The sequence below is a fragment of the Centropristis striata genome, chromosome 16 (assembly GCF_030273125.1).
Source record: "Centropristis striata isolate RG_2023a ecotype Rhode Island chromosome 16, C.striata_1.0, whole genome shotgun sequence".
Classification (NCBI taxonomy): Eukaryota; Metazoa; Chordata; class Actinopteri; order Perciformes; family Serranidae; genus Centropristis; species Centropristis striata.
The window spans coordinates 3,090,765-3,109,917 of record NC_081532.1 but is presented as its reverse complement, the minus strand read 5'-3'; the positions used below and the strand labels follow the sequence as shown (position 1 = coordinate 3,109,917).

The 19,153-nt window shown below is 33.2% G+C and overlaps 1 protein-coding gene across 1 annotated transcript; it reads right to left on the bottom strand.

Moving 5' to 3' along the window:
* Positions 1–1,094: 1,094 nt before the first annotated feature.
* pttg1ipa (PTTG1 interacting protein a) lies at positions 1,095–14,552 on the bottom strand. Its single transcript, XM_059353442.1, has 7 exons — positions 14,296–14,552; positions 13,332–13,384; positions 12,166–12,274; positions 11,409–11,511; positions 7,892–7,957; positions 3,095–3,141; positions 1,095–1,965 (listed from the first exon to the last, which is right to left on the bottom strand). Exons 1-7 carry the CDS (start codon positions 14,378–14,380, stop codon positions 1,928–1,930), a joined length of 501 nt encoding a protein of 166 aa, XP_059209425.1. The 5' UTR covers positions 14,381–14,552; the 3' UTR covers positions 1,095–1,927.
* Positions 14,553–19,153: the final 4,601 nt, after the last annotated feature.

Here is a 19,153-nt window from a genome sequence, read left to right as displayed (position 1 = left end):
GATGGACATTACAGGTTTTTTTTTATAGTTGATGTAATGTTAATGAAAATTGTAAACAGGATCGGACCCAATATTGAACCTTTGTTAATGGTAATATATCATATATATATATATATATATATATATATATATATATATATATATATATATATATATATATATATATATATATATTATTGGTACAAGCAGTTTTGACGATTCCTCTCAGATGACTGTGGAGCCTTTTTAGAGGTCTTCAATTGAGAACTGGGAAAAATGTTAATGTCGAGACGGATCTTTTTTAGTAAAGGTAAATTCCTCAGTTAATTCCTATAAAACAAATATTATTTAAGATGACATGTGAAAGCTGAAACAAGTTATAACTCAGACAGTTCATTATCTTTCTTATTTCTGAGACGTCACACAAAAAATACTGCAATATCAGGCAGCTGACTGCATTTGGTTTTCAATATTTTAATATATTTTAAATAATTATTTTTGAATTCAGCGTCCTGCACTACTTGTGCAAATACAATGTAAACTGATTGATTAAACTGGGTGTAGAATACCCCCATCACCCTGAAGCTCCTGTGCAATATTATTTATTAAAAGAACCATTTTTAACTATTATATACATATTTAAAAGCTGCAGCGACATACTGCCCAAACCCAAATAAATTTACATTTTGCAATCAAAAATCGTATTCAACCATATATAAATGTCTTTACTCTTCATAAACATTTTAAGAAATGTAAACATTAATGCCAACAATATAGTAATTTCTAACCACTTTGGGTCACCAGTTTCCTTTAGTCATGTCATTTGTAAATTTCCTCTGTTGATTTATCATTGTTTTATTTTTTAAATGTCAGAATTAATTTATGCCAAGGATAAATGCTGATACAAAATGTCCCAAATTGCAACAGTTAGGACAAATCATAAAAATGTCCTTTTTCTCACACAGCAGGTGTCAGCCTTCTGCCTCTTAAAACCTTTGAAAAGTGATTGTTTTTTTTTAGCATTTAAACTTGTCAAAGTGAGGACTTGGACAAGTTTTAAACCACTACAGGTTTAATCAATGAGCTTTAGCTTTTGAATAAATCAAGACATAACATTTAAGGCAAACATGGTTTTAATAAAGGAACAATACAGGCAAAACAAACAATAAAAGCCAAGCACCACTAAAGTTAAATATTATTCCAAATGCTTTTATTTGGCTTGTGTATCTATGCTGGATATACAGGCAAATATAGAATAAATCAGATTTCAATCCAATTTAAGGAAAAACCCATCAACTTAAGTTTAAATGGAAAGGTTAAGATTTCATTTTCAACCAAACCTAATATGTTAAAAAAAAATGTCAATGGAAGATACAGCTGTAACACAATAAAAATGGCCTCCTATGTTTCGAAAAAAAAAGTATTAATATGAAACAAAAGAAAAAATCAGACATAATACAAACATATCCTAAAGTCTCTAAAATCAGCAGCAATTCAGAGGAGCAAAACAGATGAAATCTGAAAATTTGCAGATGCAACAGATTTTATTGAGAAAAAAAAAAAAAGATTTGTTCAGCAACCAAACTGGATTTTTTGTCCATTCAGTACAATAAAACTAAAGAGTTACCTAATAAATGTGTATGTAGACTGATGCTACAGGATCAATTATACTCTATAAGAATACTTCTACCTGCTTTGTGTCTATTCTAGCCTTCAGTTAAAGCCTCTTAGGTCATTGAACACAACATTCCTGTTCATTGGCTGGAAGAAGCCAGACGAGACAGAGTTACTGTCACCTTTCTGAAATCATCTTAGTCATAGTTTCCATTATTTTTTAAGGTGCACTTCTAAAACCTGGAGATAGATTGTTGATATCTGTTGTGTGAGAGGTCAAAGTTCAGGGATAAACAGCCGTCCGGTTGTGGTGTAAATCTCTTCACAGATCGTCTCAGGCAAATTTGGAGTATGGATTCGGTCCTTTTAGACCTGAAAGAGAAGGAACACAACAAGTCAAGACAAGCATCGTTTGAAAAAGGGACATTTCAGATTTTGAGATATGTGTGTACTTGTGTTTCTTGCTGAGAGTTAGAGGAGAGAATCAAAGAGATTTTCATGTCTGTTAGATAAATGTGACTTTGACTTAGTACATATTATTACTTAATAGTAGTTTTAAGTAGATCTGTGTTGACATAAATAAAAGAAATAAAACTGCAGCATTTAAGACCAATTTATTGTCATTACTTTGGTCCAATTTAGGAAAAGACATGCTTTTTTTTTTTTTTTTTTTTTACATTATATGTCATTTAAGTGTAAAAAAAACCCCACAAGTTAGTTTTACAGACAACCAGGAAGTTACTTAGCCTGGCAAAAAAAATGGCTGTCTTCAAAATGTATTACTTATGTTCTACATAGTTCATTCTCAATCAGTGTGTATTGCACACTGCCTACTGAATTAACAATTACTTAATTTGTTCGAACTGATTGACAGCCTTAATCGATTTTTTTTTTACATTTCAGCATCTTTAAGAAATGCTTTTATTTTGAAAATCCCACTTTATATTTATTGTCATTATTAAAATTAATAGATGGATTTTTATTTAAATGTCTGTCAGAGCTCAGAAATAAATAAGTTTTTTTCATATTTTTTAGTTAAGTTGATATAAATTTAACTGATTGTGTGAAATGGGCACATGTTATTGCCCCTGATATTATTAAATCGAAATTGTAATGTTGCAGATTTTGAAAAATATGTGCAAATATCATATCATTATCCACAGAATCAATATAATATCGTATCATGATAAAAAACTTGTGATTTACATCTCTACTAGTAGGTGGACTCTTATATACTTTTGGACAGAGCCAGGCTAGCTGTTTCCTACTGTTTCCATTCTTTGTGCTAAGCTAAGCTAACCAGCTACTGGTGCTAACTTCATATTTACTGTAAAAACATGAGTGGTATCATTCTTCTCATGCAACCTTTGGCAGATTTTCCAAAACAAACCATTTCTTATCACGGTCAAGTGTAAACAAGAAAAAGGAATCTTATTTTGCAGTTTAGCATATACACATGTATAAATAAATAAAAGACAGAATATAGGGTGAGAGATCTTACCATATTTATTCCTGATTTCGTCATGTCTCTGCTTCATTTCTGCTCTCCTGTAAGACAAAAAACATTCTCCTCTGAGCAACGCTATAACTGATAATATCTTTCCCACTGTGAAACACTCCCCAATGGCATGTGGCCACAAAACCAGTTTGGGTAGCCTGCGACAGTTTGACGTGTGCTTTTGTGGCGTGTTATGAATGAAACTGATATTGCTCATAACCAACAATACAACAAGGGCAGCTGGTGCGTCAGGTGTCCTGCACTGCAAAAAAGGTGTGTCTTAAAACAAGATATAAACACTAAATCTGAGGGAAAAGGATCCTGCTGCATGGACAGATAAATTAAATTAAGATGATTAAACCTAGAAATAAGCATTTTGTACGCTTAAAATAAGAAATAAACTCTTAAAACAAGATAAATTAAAGCTGCCAGCAGTGATGAACTGGCCCGAGCAGAGTGACCTGATGATTATTTGTTTCTTACCAAGATAAAAAAAAAAACTTTAGATTTAGAAGAGTTAGATAATTGATCTTGTTTTAAGAGTTAATTTCTTATTTTATGTGTCAACATACTCTTTTCTAGATTTAATAATCTTAATTTAAGAAATCTTGTCAAGGTAAATTATCTGTCCATGCAGCAAGATCATTTCCCTCAGATTTAGTGTTTATATCTGGTTATTAACACAAGATAAAACAATAAATGCTTCTTACATAAATGCACCAATGATAATAATACAACAATATATTTGGAATATATTTAACAATCTGAGTGGGTTCATTCTGCATAACTAGTACTTTTACTTTTGATACTTTAAGTACATTTTGATGATACTTATGTACTTTTACTGAAGTAAATTTTTAAAACAGGACTTGTATTTGTAGTGGAGTAACTCTGCAGTTTGGTATCAATATTTTTACTGAAGTAATGAACCTGAATACTTCTTCCACCACTGATTCTAGTTTATTCTGCTGTTTACCAATAAATTATTATTATTTTTCTATCCACTTTGCTGCTGTTACTCTGGAAATTGCCCCATTGTGGGACTAAAAAAGGAAATCTTAACTTTAATCTTAATTACAGTTTACAGCTGATCAGTCTACAGTGCCACAAAAAAACATCACACACGGGTTGAAAAGACTGTGTACATGGTAACAAAATGTCACCAGAGTACAGCAGGAAATAAACCTCAGCACGGGAAAGCAGCATAGAAGAGGAAGTGTATGTTTTCTGTTTATGAAGAGAAAGCTTTGTCTGCTAATAAACCTGAAAATGAGCTTGAAAACAGTGGTGCACTGCAAAAAAAGAAAAGTTGGGTGAACTCAAAATTTCAAGGCAACAAACTTTTTTTTAAGTTGGACAATTAAACTAAATATTTTAAGTTTTGTTTTTGAGTTTGCTCAACTCTGAATTTCTCTGGCACGATTGTAACGCCGCTATGAATGTCAGCTAATGTTGTGACCACAATTTTGAGTTAGCATTGATACGCTAATGGCTACTCTTGTAGCTGTAACAAGCAGCGCCGCTAGCATCAGTTAGCCGCTAGCATCAGCTAACCGCTAGCATCAGTTAGCCGCTAGCATCAGTTAACCGCTAGCATCAGTTAGCCGCTAGCTTTCGCTAATGAATTTCACCGCTTTCCCGCATTTCACAACAAAGAAATAAGAGTTATCAGAACTATTGTCCCTTGTTGTGAACCCCAACTTAAAGATATAAGTAACAACAACTCACCAACTTGTTTTTGAGCAGACAACTGGCTTCCTTTGTTGTGCTAACTTACATTGTTGCCCTAAATGTCAATAATTTATATTTCCAAGTTTTACCAACTTAAATCACTGTTTTAGGCCAAAAAATACAAGTCGGCTTTTTTGCAGTGTGGAGGTGGAGAGAGGGGTTGGATGAATTCACCAGTGCAGAACATGAAGCCTGATAATCACACTGACTGGCTTTTATCTTGATTATAACTATTTGAATTGCAAATTCAAGTCAAGTTTGTTCCTCTGAGGTCATTGGTGGAGATGGAAGAGACTCTCTCAAAACTCCTTGGTATTTGCAGAACATAGCAGTACACGCCAAGCTCACTTTATCTGAAGAACACACAATTTGTGTTTTCCTATAATTTGTATATTTGGTCTTGCTATGTACATGAAAACTGAGTCATTTCTAAGCCTGTTTGGCCCGGGGCTCTATTATGCTGCCTATACATCAGAAGACTTTCAAAAGACTCCTGGAAAACTATGTTGTCACACCTGCTCACACCTAAAGACAAGTGTTTAGAGTTTTTAGTCTCAGACTGAGATGTTAGACGGACAGGAAAACTATTTACAAGACTACAACTAGCATTTTTTTCCCATCATGCTCTTAGTAAAAACTGACTAAATGGAGGAGAAGCAGCTTTTGGCACCAGCTGCTCTAGTGTGTGACTCAGTGGAGAAGACGCCACTAAATGCCCCTCACAAAGCTGAAAAAGGGTTTCTGTTTTTATCACATGAAAAGTTGACTATTTTAGTCTGAACCGGGACCTTTCCCCTGCTAATCTATTAGTTGGTGATTGTGTTACGTCTCTGAGACTTGAGATAATATCAAACACGTTTGATATGACTTATGACTGATAAAGACTTTCAGCTTTTAGTGTGGGACTGGGGACATCTTCAGTATTAGTGTAACATCAGAATACAGAATACATCGAGGAAGATTTTTGTTGTTGGACATAATTTAGTTCAACCTGTGTGTGTGAACGGGTGAATGAGCGTAGTGTGTAATGTAAAGCGCTTTGGATAAAGCGCTATATGAGTGCACTCCATTTACTATTTACCATTTAACTAAATGTCAATATACTTTAGCACAGTAGTTCTCAACCTTTTTGAGTCGCGATCCCCAATTTAACATGCATGTTGTCCGCGACCCCCACTCACTGAACACAATCTCACACACACAGTTCAGATCACCCAAAAAAGACACAAAATGACCAAAAAAAGACACAAAATGATCCAAAAAAGCACAAAATTACCAAAAAACAGACACAAAATTACCAAAAAAACCCGCAAAATTACCAAAAAAACGACACAAAATGACCAAAAAACCCCCGCAAAATGACCAAAAAAACGACACAAATTGACCAAAAAAAGACACAAAATGACCAAAAAAAAGACACAAAATGACCAAAAAAAAGGGCACAAAATGACAAAAAAAAACCCCACAAAATGACCAAAAAAACGACACAAATTGACCAAAAAACGACACAAATTGACCAAAAAAAGACACAAAATGACAAAAAAAAAGACACAAAATGACCAAAAAAAGACACAAAATGACCAAAAAAAAGACACAAAATTACCAAAAAAAGACACAAAATCACCAAAAAGACAATTGGGGTCCCGACCCCAAGGTTGAGAATAGCTGCCATAGCACATGTTTGGTTGTACATATTTTCAAGCCTGAATGCTAAAAAACAAAAACAACTAGTGAATCATTTGTTCATTATCCTTAACCGCTTATTCGCACTCGGGTCGCGGGGCACTGGAGCCGATCATAGCTGACATTATTGGGCGAGAGGTCTCCAGACCATCACAGGGCTGACACATAGAGACACGCGCTCATTCACTCCTATGGGCAATTTACGAGTCACCAATTAAACCAAATCAAGAGCGTGTTTTTGGAGTGTGGGAGGAAGCCGGAGTACCTGGTGTGAACCCACGCCGACACGCGGAGAACATGCAAACTCCACACAGAGGAGCCGCAAGCCGGAGTGGAACCAGCGACCCCCTCGCTGAGAGGCCCCACTACAGCGCCGAGGAGCTCTCTGGAAATCAATCATCACAAGAAATAAAAACCATTTCATCCGCTTTGCATGCTTGTCCAAAAAGTGACTCGACGGCCCAAAGTGAGGCATTAAGGAATATGCCTCAGGCATGCATAGGAACCTATGAGAGAACCACCACCAGGTGAAATACCGAGAGTCCCATCTTTTTAAACGCTTTTTATTACCCAGAGGAGCCAGGGGCAAACTTTAGATACACTGCTTGTTTCTTACCAAGATGAAAATATTAGATTTAGAAGTGTTAGATAATGTATCTTGTTTTAAGAGTTAATTTCTTCTTATTTTAAGCATGCAACATGCTTATTTCTAGATTTAATCATCTTAATTTAATAAATCTTGTCAAGGTAAATTATCTGTCCATGCAGCAAGATCATTTCCCTCAGATTTAGTGTTTTATCTGGTTTTTAGTCACCCCATTTTTGCAGATAAAAAGTAAAAATTGCGAGATAAAAGTTAAAAATTATGAGATAAAAAGTAAAAATAATGACATAAAAAGTCAAAATAATGAGATAAAAAGTAAAAATTATGAGATAAGTCAAAATTATGAGATAAAAAGTAAAAATTATGACATACTAGTCATAATGATGAGATAAAAATTAAAAATAATGAGATAAAAAGTAAAAATTATGAGATAAAAAGTAAAAATGATGAGATAATAGTCATAATTGTGAGATAAAAAGTAAAAATTATGACATAAAAGTCAATTATGAGACAAAAAAGTTGAAATTAAAGAGCTAATTTCTTATCTTAAGCGTTCAACATGCTTATTTCTAGATTTAATAATCTTAATTTAAGAAATCTTGTCAAGGTAAATTATCTGTCCATGCAGCAAGATCATTTCCCTCAGATTTACTGTTTTTATCTGGTTTTTAGACACACCTTTCTGCAGTGTATACATCACATACACGGACAAAAGGAGAAACCTGCTCAGGCTGGAAACTGTGTCACACATTGTGTCGCAATCCCACAAAATGATTTCTCACCTTTCTTCCTGCTTGGTTTTGGTCTTATCGGCGTTTCTCGCCATCTTGGCCTCGAACCTTTTGGATCTGACACAAACACAAAGAACAAAGTTATGGTTAGAGAGGTCACGAAAAAAAAAATACAGTGTGTATTTTGAGTCAGGCACCTGAAAACCACAACAAAGATGACAGAAATTAACAATATGTGGCCAAATTATCGTCACATCATTAGAGTGAAATTTCCTCCCAAAGTACAAACAGATTATAATCACATGACATCATATACAGTCATGGAAAAAATGATTAGATCACCCTTGTTTTCTTTTATTTCTCGTTCATTTTACTGCCTGGTACAACTGAAGGTACATTTGTTTGGACAAATATAATGAAAACAACAAAAATAGCTGATAAGAGTTTAATTTAAGAGCTGATATCTAGACATTTAACATTGTTTTCTTGATTTTGGTTATTATCAAGAATTTTTCCATGACTGTAGATGTAAAAATTACTTTAAAAAAAACACAAAATGACAAAAAATAGATGTAAAAATGACCAAAAAAAGGAGACAAAATTATCGAAATAGAAACAAATTGACCAAAAATGGATGTAAAAATGATCAAAAAAGATAACAAAATTACCAAAAATAGAGTCATGGAAAAAATGGTTAGACCACCCTTGTTTTCTTTTATTTCTTGTTCATTTTAATGCCTGGTACAACTAAAGGTACATTTGTTTGGACAAATATAATGAAAGCAACTAAAAAAGCTGATAAGAGTTTAATTTAAGAGCTGATATCTAGACATTCAACATGGTTTTCTTTATAAGGATTGTGGTTATTATTGAAGAAAACCATTGAAATGTCTAGATATCAGCTCTTACATTAAACTCTTGTCAGCTTTTTTTGTTGTTTAACATTATATTTGTCCAAACAAATGTACCTTTAGTTGTACCAGGCATTTAAATAAACAAGAAAACAATAGTCTAATAATTTTTTCCATGACTGTATATATCAAAGTTGAACATAACTTCCCAACAGGCCACTATAAACCTATTTTATTTTAATCTTTGTAGCAATATTGTGAATGGGCAGCCTAGCTACTGTTGCTATGCCAGCTTGTCGTGCATAGCAACAGTAACTAAGGGGCGGAGCTTTTGCTAATGGTCAATTAGTTGTCTAATTTGGTTTTAGCTGTGTCAATATTTGCTCTGAAAACAGTTATATTTTGTCAGGTATTTTAATAAGTGAAGTTGTACTTACTTCTACTACAACTACTTAAGTTGTACCAGCCATTAAAATGAACAAGAAATAAAAGAAAACAAGGGTGGTCTAATAATCGTTTTAATGACTGTATGAAGAAAATCATGAGACAAAATTATAAGTTCTTTCTGTGGCCTTAAGTAAGTACCTTTATCTAACCATTCAAACAATCATAACCATTTTCCATAGTTATACCCAAACATAACTATCTCTAAAATATAGCTTAAATGTTATTTTGAGACTTGAACTCACAGATAAATATCTCAATATTAAAGAAAATGCTTCTAACTATAAACCATCTTTCTGTCTCTGCTGACTAGAGTAGCTGTGCAGCCTGGTGTTTGTTGATAAGGTGATTAGGTGAGATATTCATATCTCAGGAGGCAACGCAGATATTTATAGACGCATGAATAAAAAGGGGTGGAGTGGGAGAGACGGGGTTGGGAAATGTGCAACAACCAAGAAGCAAATCAACCAAACAAGCTGATCTACATGTAAAACAGTTCAAACATTTACTGCAGATACATTTTTACTGACAGAATGTGTGATTTTGAAATAATTCACATTCAAGATAATTCAGTATATTTAAATAAAAGTCTTTTTGTTATTTTGTTAATGCCTCATGTCTAATGAATTCATAGGTAAATTGTGCATTTTGTATGTAGCATAATGTTAAAAGCCCAAATAACGAAAAACTAGAATTGGAAAAACATTTTCGTTAACTGAAATAAAAATAAAAATGAGAGTTCTAAAAAAAATTATAACTAACTGAAACTGTATTTTGTGGTTATAAAACTAACTAAAATTATAGTGAAAATGTCCTTCGTTTTCTTCTTTGTCAACTTTTTTCATACGTAAACCTTTTTGGTTGATATGAAATCTATTTCATCTATCTGGTTTTATGACTTAATAAACTTATTGGGGCTGAGATGGATCAGACAAAGGAAATAAAGGAAACATTTATTGTGACTTTTTTGAATCTGCCACCCAACAAATACCCCATTACAAAAAAACTAAAACTAATAAAAACTAAACTAAAACTAATAAAAACTAAACTAAAACTAAGCATTTTCCAAAAAACTAAAACTAATTAAAACTAGGTAACTCACTCTAAAAAACAAATTAAAACTAACTGAATTTGAAAACAAAAGTTCACGACGAAATTAAAACTAAAACTGATGAAAAATCCAAAACTATTATAACCTTGGTGGTCAAACACCCTAAAATAAACTGTTTAACAGCATTAAAAACATCCGCCGGTTGGTCTGAAATATAAATGTTTCCTTCAAAAGTTTGCCAAAGATACACCCGCATTATCGTCAAAATTTGAACTTTCCGACAGTCCTTGAATGGATCATAGATTACAAAACAAAACAAAGCTTAAAATTGTGATATTTGTGTCAAAACCACTCCATTCTGCGGGCCTAATTTCAAACAATGCAAAAAATAAATGGTTTGGAATTACTAGATGCTGTTACAAATATAAAATTCTGCTCTCTTCAGTGCAACTAGGAAGCCATGAATGATTTCACTGAGAAAAACTGTAGCTGTAGGCTGTTTTCACAGACCAGAGAGGAGAGGACAAGAGACGTTGCAAGTAGAGGTTGTTAAAATGCAAATAGTTGAATATGTAAAGCATGTGGAGACTCAATTTGTTTTTCCAATATTCCAGATGATCCACTCCAGCAACACAAGGTCTCTGCAGGTTTCAACACGTCTAATCTAAAGACTTTTTAAAGACCATAATGAATACAATTTAAGACCCATTTCACATTAAGACTGCCAAAAAAAGTACAAAAGACATGAAAGAAAATCGGCCCGGAATTACTTGCAAAGTAAATTAATTTGTTCACAGCTCTTTCACATTGGAATAAAAAATGCTTAACCTAACTAAAAAACACCAGAAGCCTCAAATTGTGAACTTATAATAATATTAATATTTGTTTAGAATTCTTGTTTTAAATTCTAACTGTTTAATTCGTTAGTTAAAAGTAAAAATTGTAACATTTAAAAGCAAGACTGAAGTGTATGCATGCATTATGCTATTATGCATTAAATAAAAGTAACATTAATACATTTTTAAGACCTTCCAAAATCGTATTTAGGACATTTAAGACTTTAAGAGAAAATGTTAGACATTTTAAGGCCTTAAATTCAAATTATTGGATTTTAGAGTTTTTAAGACTTTTTAAGACCATAAAGAATACAATTTAAGACCCATTTCACATTAATATGTGTATGCTATCTATCTATCTATCTATCTATCTATCTGTCACTTACCCAAAGTTCTCACACTTGCAGCAGCAGAACAGACAGACGAGGAGGGCGATGATGAGAATTCCACCAATCACAGCCAGCGTGATAATCAGCGTCTGGAAGTTCACTGGAGACGGAGAAACAATGAGGAAGTTATTCAGATCTACCTTCAAGATAGGAAAAAACATATGCTGTACCTTTTCTTTTCTGACGTAACCACTCCAACCACTCTAATCTCTGTATGTTTACTACAAGGTGACTGTAACTGACCGCTCTTAAACACGTGTAATATCACTTGATTGTGATTGTACTTTTATAAAGTCAAACATAAAGGTCAGAAAGACATAAGTATAAGTCCTGGATTCTACAGAAGCAAAAGGAAACATATAAACTTAAATCTATAGTGTTTAATCATTTATGTTAATGTGTAAGCAGCATTTTTTTGACCTCATGGAGTCAGCTAAGGCTTATATATTTACAATATTATCCAATAAAGGCGAGGTATTTTTTCACACCTTTCATGCTGTGATATATTAGTTAGTTATAGTAGTAGCAATAGCTATATTTGCACACTATATATTTTGCCTAAAACTGCTGCACATATTCATATTTTCTTCAGGTCAATCTGTTCATTAGGGCTGGCCCTGAAAAAAGAATTTCTCATAAAATTGTCAACTAATTGATAATTAAACAAATTTTGATACTTAATTTCTTCACAAAGAACCATGCAGGTATGAATGTGTGTGTGTGTGTGTGTGTGTGTGTGTGTGTGGTGTCTTACTCCAGCAGAGCCCCCAGCGAGCATCATTCAGAGGACAGAGAGCGTGGGGGGGCAGGATGGTCCTCACAGGGTACGTTACACAAGACTTGGTTGGGATACACCACAAACACTGGAAAAAATAAAAACAGACCAAAAACACTTAAAGAGCTGTTAGAATAATCTGTTATTCTGTCTCTGTGGACGTAGGTCACTATCTTTTGGTGTAATTCACTACCTGTGTATGTAACTTCTCTCTTTGCATTTATAGATTAATCATGCTTTGAGACATACATATATATACAGACACATACAAATATACATACATATATACATACACACACATATATATACTCATATACATACACACACACACACACATATATATATATATATATATATATATATACACATACATATACATACATATATACATACACACACGCACATATATATATACATACATATACACATATACGTATATACATACGTACATATATACATACATACATATACACATATACGTATATACATACGTACATATATACATATACATATATACATACATTTACACATACACTTATACATATACAGATATACACATACATATATACACATACATATATACACATACATATACATACACACACACACACACACACACACAAATATTGTTGGTAAACTAAATACATTTACTCCATCTGCTTAAATTTTCTCTGCTCTACTTAGAGTAAGACTCTATTATCACAAAAATATATATTTTATGTGGAAATGTTTGTTGCAAAATCTGTGTCTCCAGTAACATCTCTGGTAGGATTTTGTGTTGGAGTCAGATAATTTAATTTTAAAGGTTTCCTCAATGTATTTCTCAACAAACACTTAAAGATCTCTTTATTATTAGAACAAACAGTACTCTGGGAGGTATTCAGGGCAGTTACATGATACATACGAGTTAGAAAATGGAGGAGGAGGAGGAGGAGGAGGAGGGTGGGATAGATGACAGTTCAGTGACTCCTCAAACCAGTCTAACAGGTGAGGAGGAGGAGGAGGAGGAGGAGGAGGAGGAGGAGGAGGAGGAGGAGGAGGAGGAGGAGTCGGGCTATAACTCCTCCAGCTAGAACACAGCTTTTTGCATCACACAAACACAGGAAAACTATTTAAATGAGCCAAACTGAGACAACAGGACCTACCGACACATTCTTCAGACAGATCTCGCAGCTCGTGCCATTATTGGCCTCGCATGCTGTGTAAAAAAAAAAAAAAAATCAGTTCAGTTAAAACACCCAAAATAATCCACAGGGAGTGAACTCAGTCAACAGGACGTTTTCCAGCCGTATAAACAGAGAAAATGCTCTTATTATTAGCTGAGAACTCTGTGAGAAGCAGATTAAAACGAGGCCTGAGCTCATGGTGGTTTTTGTAACCATTGCTAATCCTCCTGGGACGTTTTCCATGGAGACACTGTAAGGGGAGTAAACACACACAGGCTGCAAAACCAGTCATGTTATTATCAGCAGACTGCACAGAACAACAGCTGGGCTTGTACAAGTGTAGCCATGTTCCTGTACAAAAATGAGGTGTAAACAAACAAGACTCATTCTGGTGTTTTGGGTTTGTTTGTAGCTACTAATGCAGGTTTCTTTACTCTGAAACAAAAAGAACCTGAGGGGGGATGTGAGCTGAAAAAGGACTCTTTGTTCCTGCTGAGAGGTTTCAACAATACACAGAGATATGAAACTAAACATGAAGCACAATGATATCAAACATTCACTGTTTATTTTACCTGTATAACTAGGAAAACAAACTTTATTCAGTCATTTTAAACCAGAAGATACAAACAATGGAAGCAAAATTCAGGACAAAAACAGCTAAAATTAATTTTTAAGTTGCTTTATGTGTTGTTTTGTTCCAATTATTCAACAAAAAGTGTAAAACACAAGATAGATTAAACATTTATGTCCTAAAAAAGTTGGAAAATGTAATTCAGGGTGAAGGAAAAGTCCCAATAAACCTGATTTGTATCATTTAGGTTTTACTTAAGACCTCATAAAACTAATGAGGCAGCTAAAACCCATGAATTGAAGTTAAGGGGTGTGTTTTTTTTAAGCAGCCATTAGTCCTTCAATCAGCAGAGTCACTGGTTCCAACTCTTACCTTTACCAGGTGAAGACTGAGTCAAAACTGTCGCCAAACCGAAGACGAGCAGCAGAAAAGCGGCAGAAACCCGAGAATCCATCATCACACAGTTATTCCAGGTGTTGTTCCTCGCACCTTTCGTTTGGAAAGTTTGATAAATCTGTGAGCGCAAAAGCAGGAAATGTTTTTTAGGTCTTCCGAAACACGAGAAGTGAAGCTGCCGAGAAGGAACCAAACGCTGAATCCTGACGCAGACGCACGCTCATTACGCACAGGACAAAGGAGAGGAAGGCGTGTGTGTGTGTGTGTGTACGTCAGTGAGCTTTTTTTGTTTGTAGGAAGTCACGCAAGAAGTTCAGCAGGTAAAAGTATTTTTTTTTTAAAACACAGTAAGAAATACTCAGTTGCAAGTAAAAAGCCTGCATTCAAGGCGTAAAAGTGCAGAAGTAAAAAAAAATGCAGAAAAGTGCAAATAAAACAAACATAATAGATACAATACCAGAAATGTTATAATGGCAAGTGTCAAAAAATATATTTAACTTCAATAAAAAGAACATTTAGTAAATTTAGTAGTATTTAGTATCAAAAAAGCACTGTGTCCTCCTCTTTTTCTGACATTAACTGGAAAGCAACATGGCTCTTTCCACATGAATTTGCTATCTCCAATAAAATTAATGAAGTTCAATATAAAATTATAAATCAGAAACAAATAATACTTTTTTGTTTGTAGGAAGTCACGCAAGAAGTTCAGCAGGTAAAAGTATTTTTAAAAAGCACTGTAAGAAATACTCAGTTGCAAGTAAAAAGCCTGCATTCAATGCGTAAAAAGTGCAGAAGTGAAAAAAAAAATGCGGAAAAATGGTTCCTCTCAGTTCTGCATTCAGAACTTTCATGTGTATAAGTACAAAATGTACTTAAAGTATCAAAAGTAAAAGTACTCGTTATATATACCACTCAGAGTGGTGTATATATATATATATATATATATATATATATATATATATTATAAATATATTTCAAATGTATTTAACCCTTTGATGCACAACATGGATTGATGCACAAGTGACCCGACTAAGTTTTTATGTTCTATATCTTTGCAATTTATTTTATCATTCAGTATTGCAGCTTTTCCCTCAAAAAACTTGTTTTTGATCATCATACGTCCTAATTTTTTGTTTTCATTTCTTACTTTTTGAATAAAAACCCTTTTTTATCACTTTGCTTCTAGTGCACAAGGTCATTTCTGACCCATGTTGTGCATTAGAAGGTGTTTATATGTTGTCACCAGTTTAAAACCTGACAAAGAAGACACAAATATTAACTATCCTATTTTGCTAAATTGGTGTTTTTTTCCTATGGAAATTATTATTTGGTGGCTCTAATAAGTCTCAAATGTTAAAATATGTGATTTTCCAATGTAATCTGGTGGTTCTAACAACTATTTTAAAGTTAAACCTTCAAAATAAGACAAACATAGTTACACATATACTCAAATTTAGTGAATCACTTTTTGTATCACTATGCTTCTAATGCACAAGGTTATTATTGACCCATGTGTGTAAACTTGATGTAATAATACAAAAGCTATTTTTCTCCATAAAGTATGAAAGGAAAAATGTCTATAATGATCTGTTGTAATACAATTACATATTATTATTATTATTATTATTATTATTATTATTATATATTCAAACACACAGCCAGTATGAAATAACATGGGGAATGAATGCAGGTCATTTTTGACCCATGTTGTGCATTAGAAGGTGTTTATATGTTGTAGCACCTGTCTGCTATTCTGTATTCAATTGTTTGTATGTGCAACCTTTTTCAAAATAGTTCTTTAAATGGAAAAAAAAAATGAAAAAAAACATTGACGTCAAATTGTCCCATTTTTGTTCCACTTTGCTCTAAAATACTAATTTTATGAGAATAATATGTTCACAAATCCTTAATTTAAATCATTCATGAAATAGGTTTTTGTTTAAGCTTATTTTTTTTTAGCATTATTTCACACAAATCCATGACTTTAAGGACCAAAGCCAGGATTGTTAACAGGTATAGTTACTATGAAGAGAAAGTATTTGGGAAAGTACTACACCTGTTAACATTCCTGTATATTTAATTTGTAAGTATATTGTTATCTTCTGAACTGTACTGGAGATATTAAAGTACCTTAACCCTTAATAGGACACTCATTGAAATACGTGCAAATTCCAAATTTCAACCCTAGAGAATATTGGAGGATATTACATACAGCCAGAATGTGTAAAAAAAAAACATACGAAAATAATATTTTGAGAAAAAAGTTTGTGAGATTAAAGTGGTGAATCTGCGAGAAAAAAGTTGTTTTTTTCCCACTTTTTTTCTTGTAAATCTGCAATTTTTTGCGCAGATTTGCCACTTTAAATCTCTTAAATCTGTGACTTTTTTCTTGTAAATTTTCCACTTTAATCTAGTAAATTTGCAACTTTTTTCTCGAAATATTACCTGAAGTTACCAAATAGAGTTCTTTGCCTGATAAAGGGTTAAATTGAGTAGAAGTAGGCCTATGTAGCTACAGTGCAAAAAAAAAATTGAATTTTTCCACCACTGTTTGTGTGTCAAAATAAATGCCCAAAGACAACATAAAATCGAGGACAATAATTCCAATAATTTATTAAAGCATAATTTTGTAAAGCCAGTTACAAATAAAAAAGAACAACACACATATCTCTCTCTTTCTCTTTTCTTATTTTTTTTTTTTATAACAAGCACAATGTTTCACTATGTTAATGATGATAATAAGCATAACATAAGATAAGATCAGAATGGGCCCCACTCTGGCCGCCTGCGGCTGATAACAGGACCCGTTGTGATGAAGTTTCCCTCGTAAAAACAGAAATGTGATCAGAAATGTCACTTCAACACCTAACTGATCACATTTCAGTTCACTGTGGGGCAACTTCTTCTACTCAGTGTAATATCAGTGACAGACAGAACCATAGACGTAGAATAACTAGAACAGCTCCAGGTCCCTCAATAATATATACTGTATATATATATTTATATATATGGCTTATGGGTTCTATGGTTCTCCTCTTATTTCAGCCAAAACTAAAATAACCAAAAGTTCAAACAGGAACCTGTGAGTGAGTTCTGTTTATTCTAGCTCTATAGCAGGATCCCAGTGGGCTGTGTGTATGCAGACAGGGCCGTAGCTGCTCTTTTTGTTTTCAAATTCAGTTAGTTTTAGTTGGTTTTTAGAGTGTGTTTGCTAGTTTTGATTCATTTTTATTTTTTTGGGAAAATGCTTAGTTTTAGTTTATTTTTTTATTAGTTTTAGTTTTGTTGTAATGGGGTATTTGTTCGGTGCCAGATTAAAAAAAGTCACAATAAATGTTGCCTGTTTGTCAAATTTTTCTTGTAAATTTGTCACTTTTTTCTCGTAAATCTGTGAATTTTCTTTATTAGTTTCAGTGTAGTTTTTATAAGTTGTAGTGTTAGTTTTAGTTGTTTTTTTTAATGGGGTATTTGTTGGGTGCCAGATTTAAAAAAGTCACAATAAATGTTGCCTGTTTGTCAATTTTTTCTTGTAAATGTGTCACTTTTTCTCGTAAATTTGTCAGTTTTTTCTTGTTAATTTGTCACTTTTTTCTCATAAATTCGTCACTTTTTTCCCGTAAATTTGAGAATTTTTTCCCCGTAAATTCGTCACTTTTTTCTTGTAAATTTGGGATTTTTTTTTATTAGTTTTTGTTTAGTTTTTATTAGTTTTATTTTTATTTTAGTTAACGAAAATGTTTTTTCAATTCTAGTTTTCATTATTTTGTTAGTTTTCGTTAACTATAATAACCTTGGTACTGGGTACTAATTTTAAGCATTTTAACAAAATGTGATAAAGGGGGTTCCATTTTAAAATGGTAACAGTTGATTTGGTTGATTAATTCTAGTATTTTTTTGTTATTTTAATACCTGCAGGCCAAATGTTATTCCAGGTAATGTTGTAAAAAGCATTAAGAACATGTTGCGAAATAAAATACATAACCGTATCCAAAACCGATCCGTAAGAAGAAGTTGAAATATGAAAAAATCCCAATGTATAATATGATAAATTAATAATTATTAGGCCTATAATATAATATTTATGGTGTCTATGGGTTGGGTTAAGGGTTCATGACCTCATTGTTTCTAAAATCCCAGCTACGGCCCTGACGGTGGCACTCCAGGTAGACAACAGACGGTTTCACCTTAACAAGTACAACTTCACTTATTAGTATTTCTATCTATTTATCTAAATATCTGACAAACCGAACTTCACTGTTTTCAGGGCAAATAGTGACATGGCTAAAACCAAATCAGACAACTAATTGACCTTTCGCAAAAGCTCCGCCCCCTTAGTTACTGTTGCTATGCCCGACAAGCTGGCCTAGCAACAGTAGCTATGGAGCGGGCTGGCGCTTTAGCCATTTTCTATGGTTTTCTTGATAATAACCAAAATAATTATTAAGAAAACCATGGAAAATGTTGAGATATCAGCTCTTAAATTAAACTCTTATGAGCTATTTTTGTTGTTATCATTATATTTGTGCAAACAAATGCACCTTTAGTTGCACCAGGCATTAAAATGAACAAGAAATTGAAGAAAACAAGGGTGGTCTAATCATTTTTTCCATTACTGTACTTTTTTTTTTTTTTGTTTATAGAATTGGTGCTACAGAGGTTGATAGTTTTGTAGCACAATCCACAAAATCTCTATTGTTCATTGTTGAATATTTGCCTGTTTTCCTCTGTTATTATTATTAAGTATTATTAAGTATTCCCACTAGATAGTTGATGCTGGGAAACAGTTTGTTAACAAAGGTGTGTTATACATGAGGGATGCTGCCGTCTACCTGCA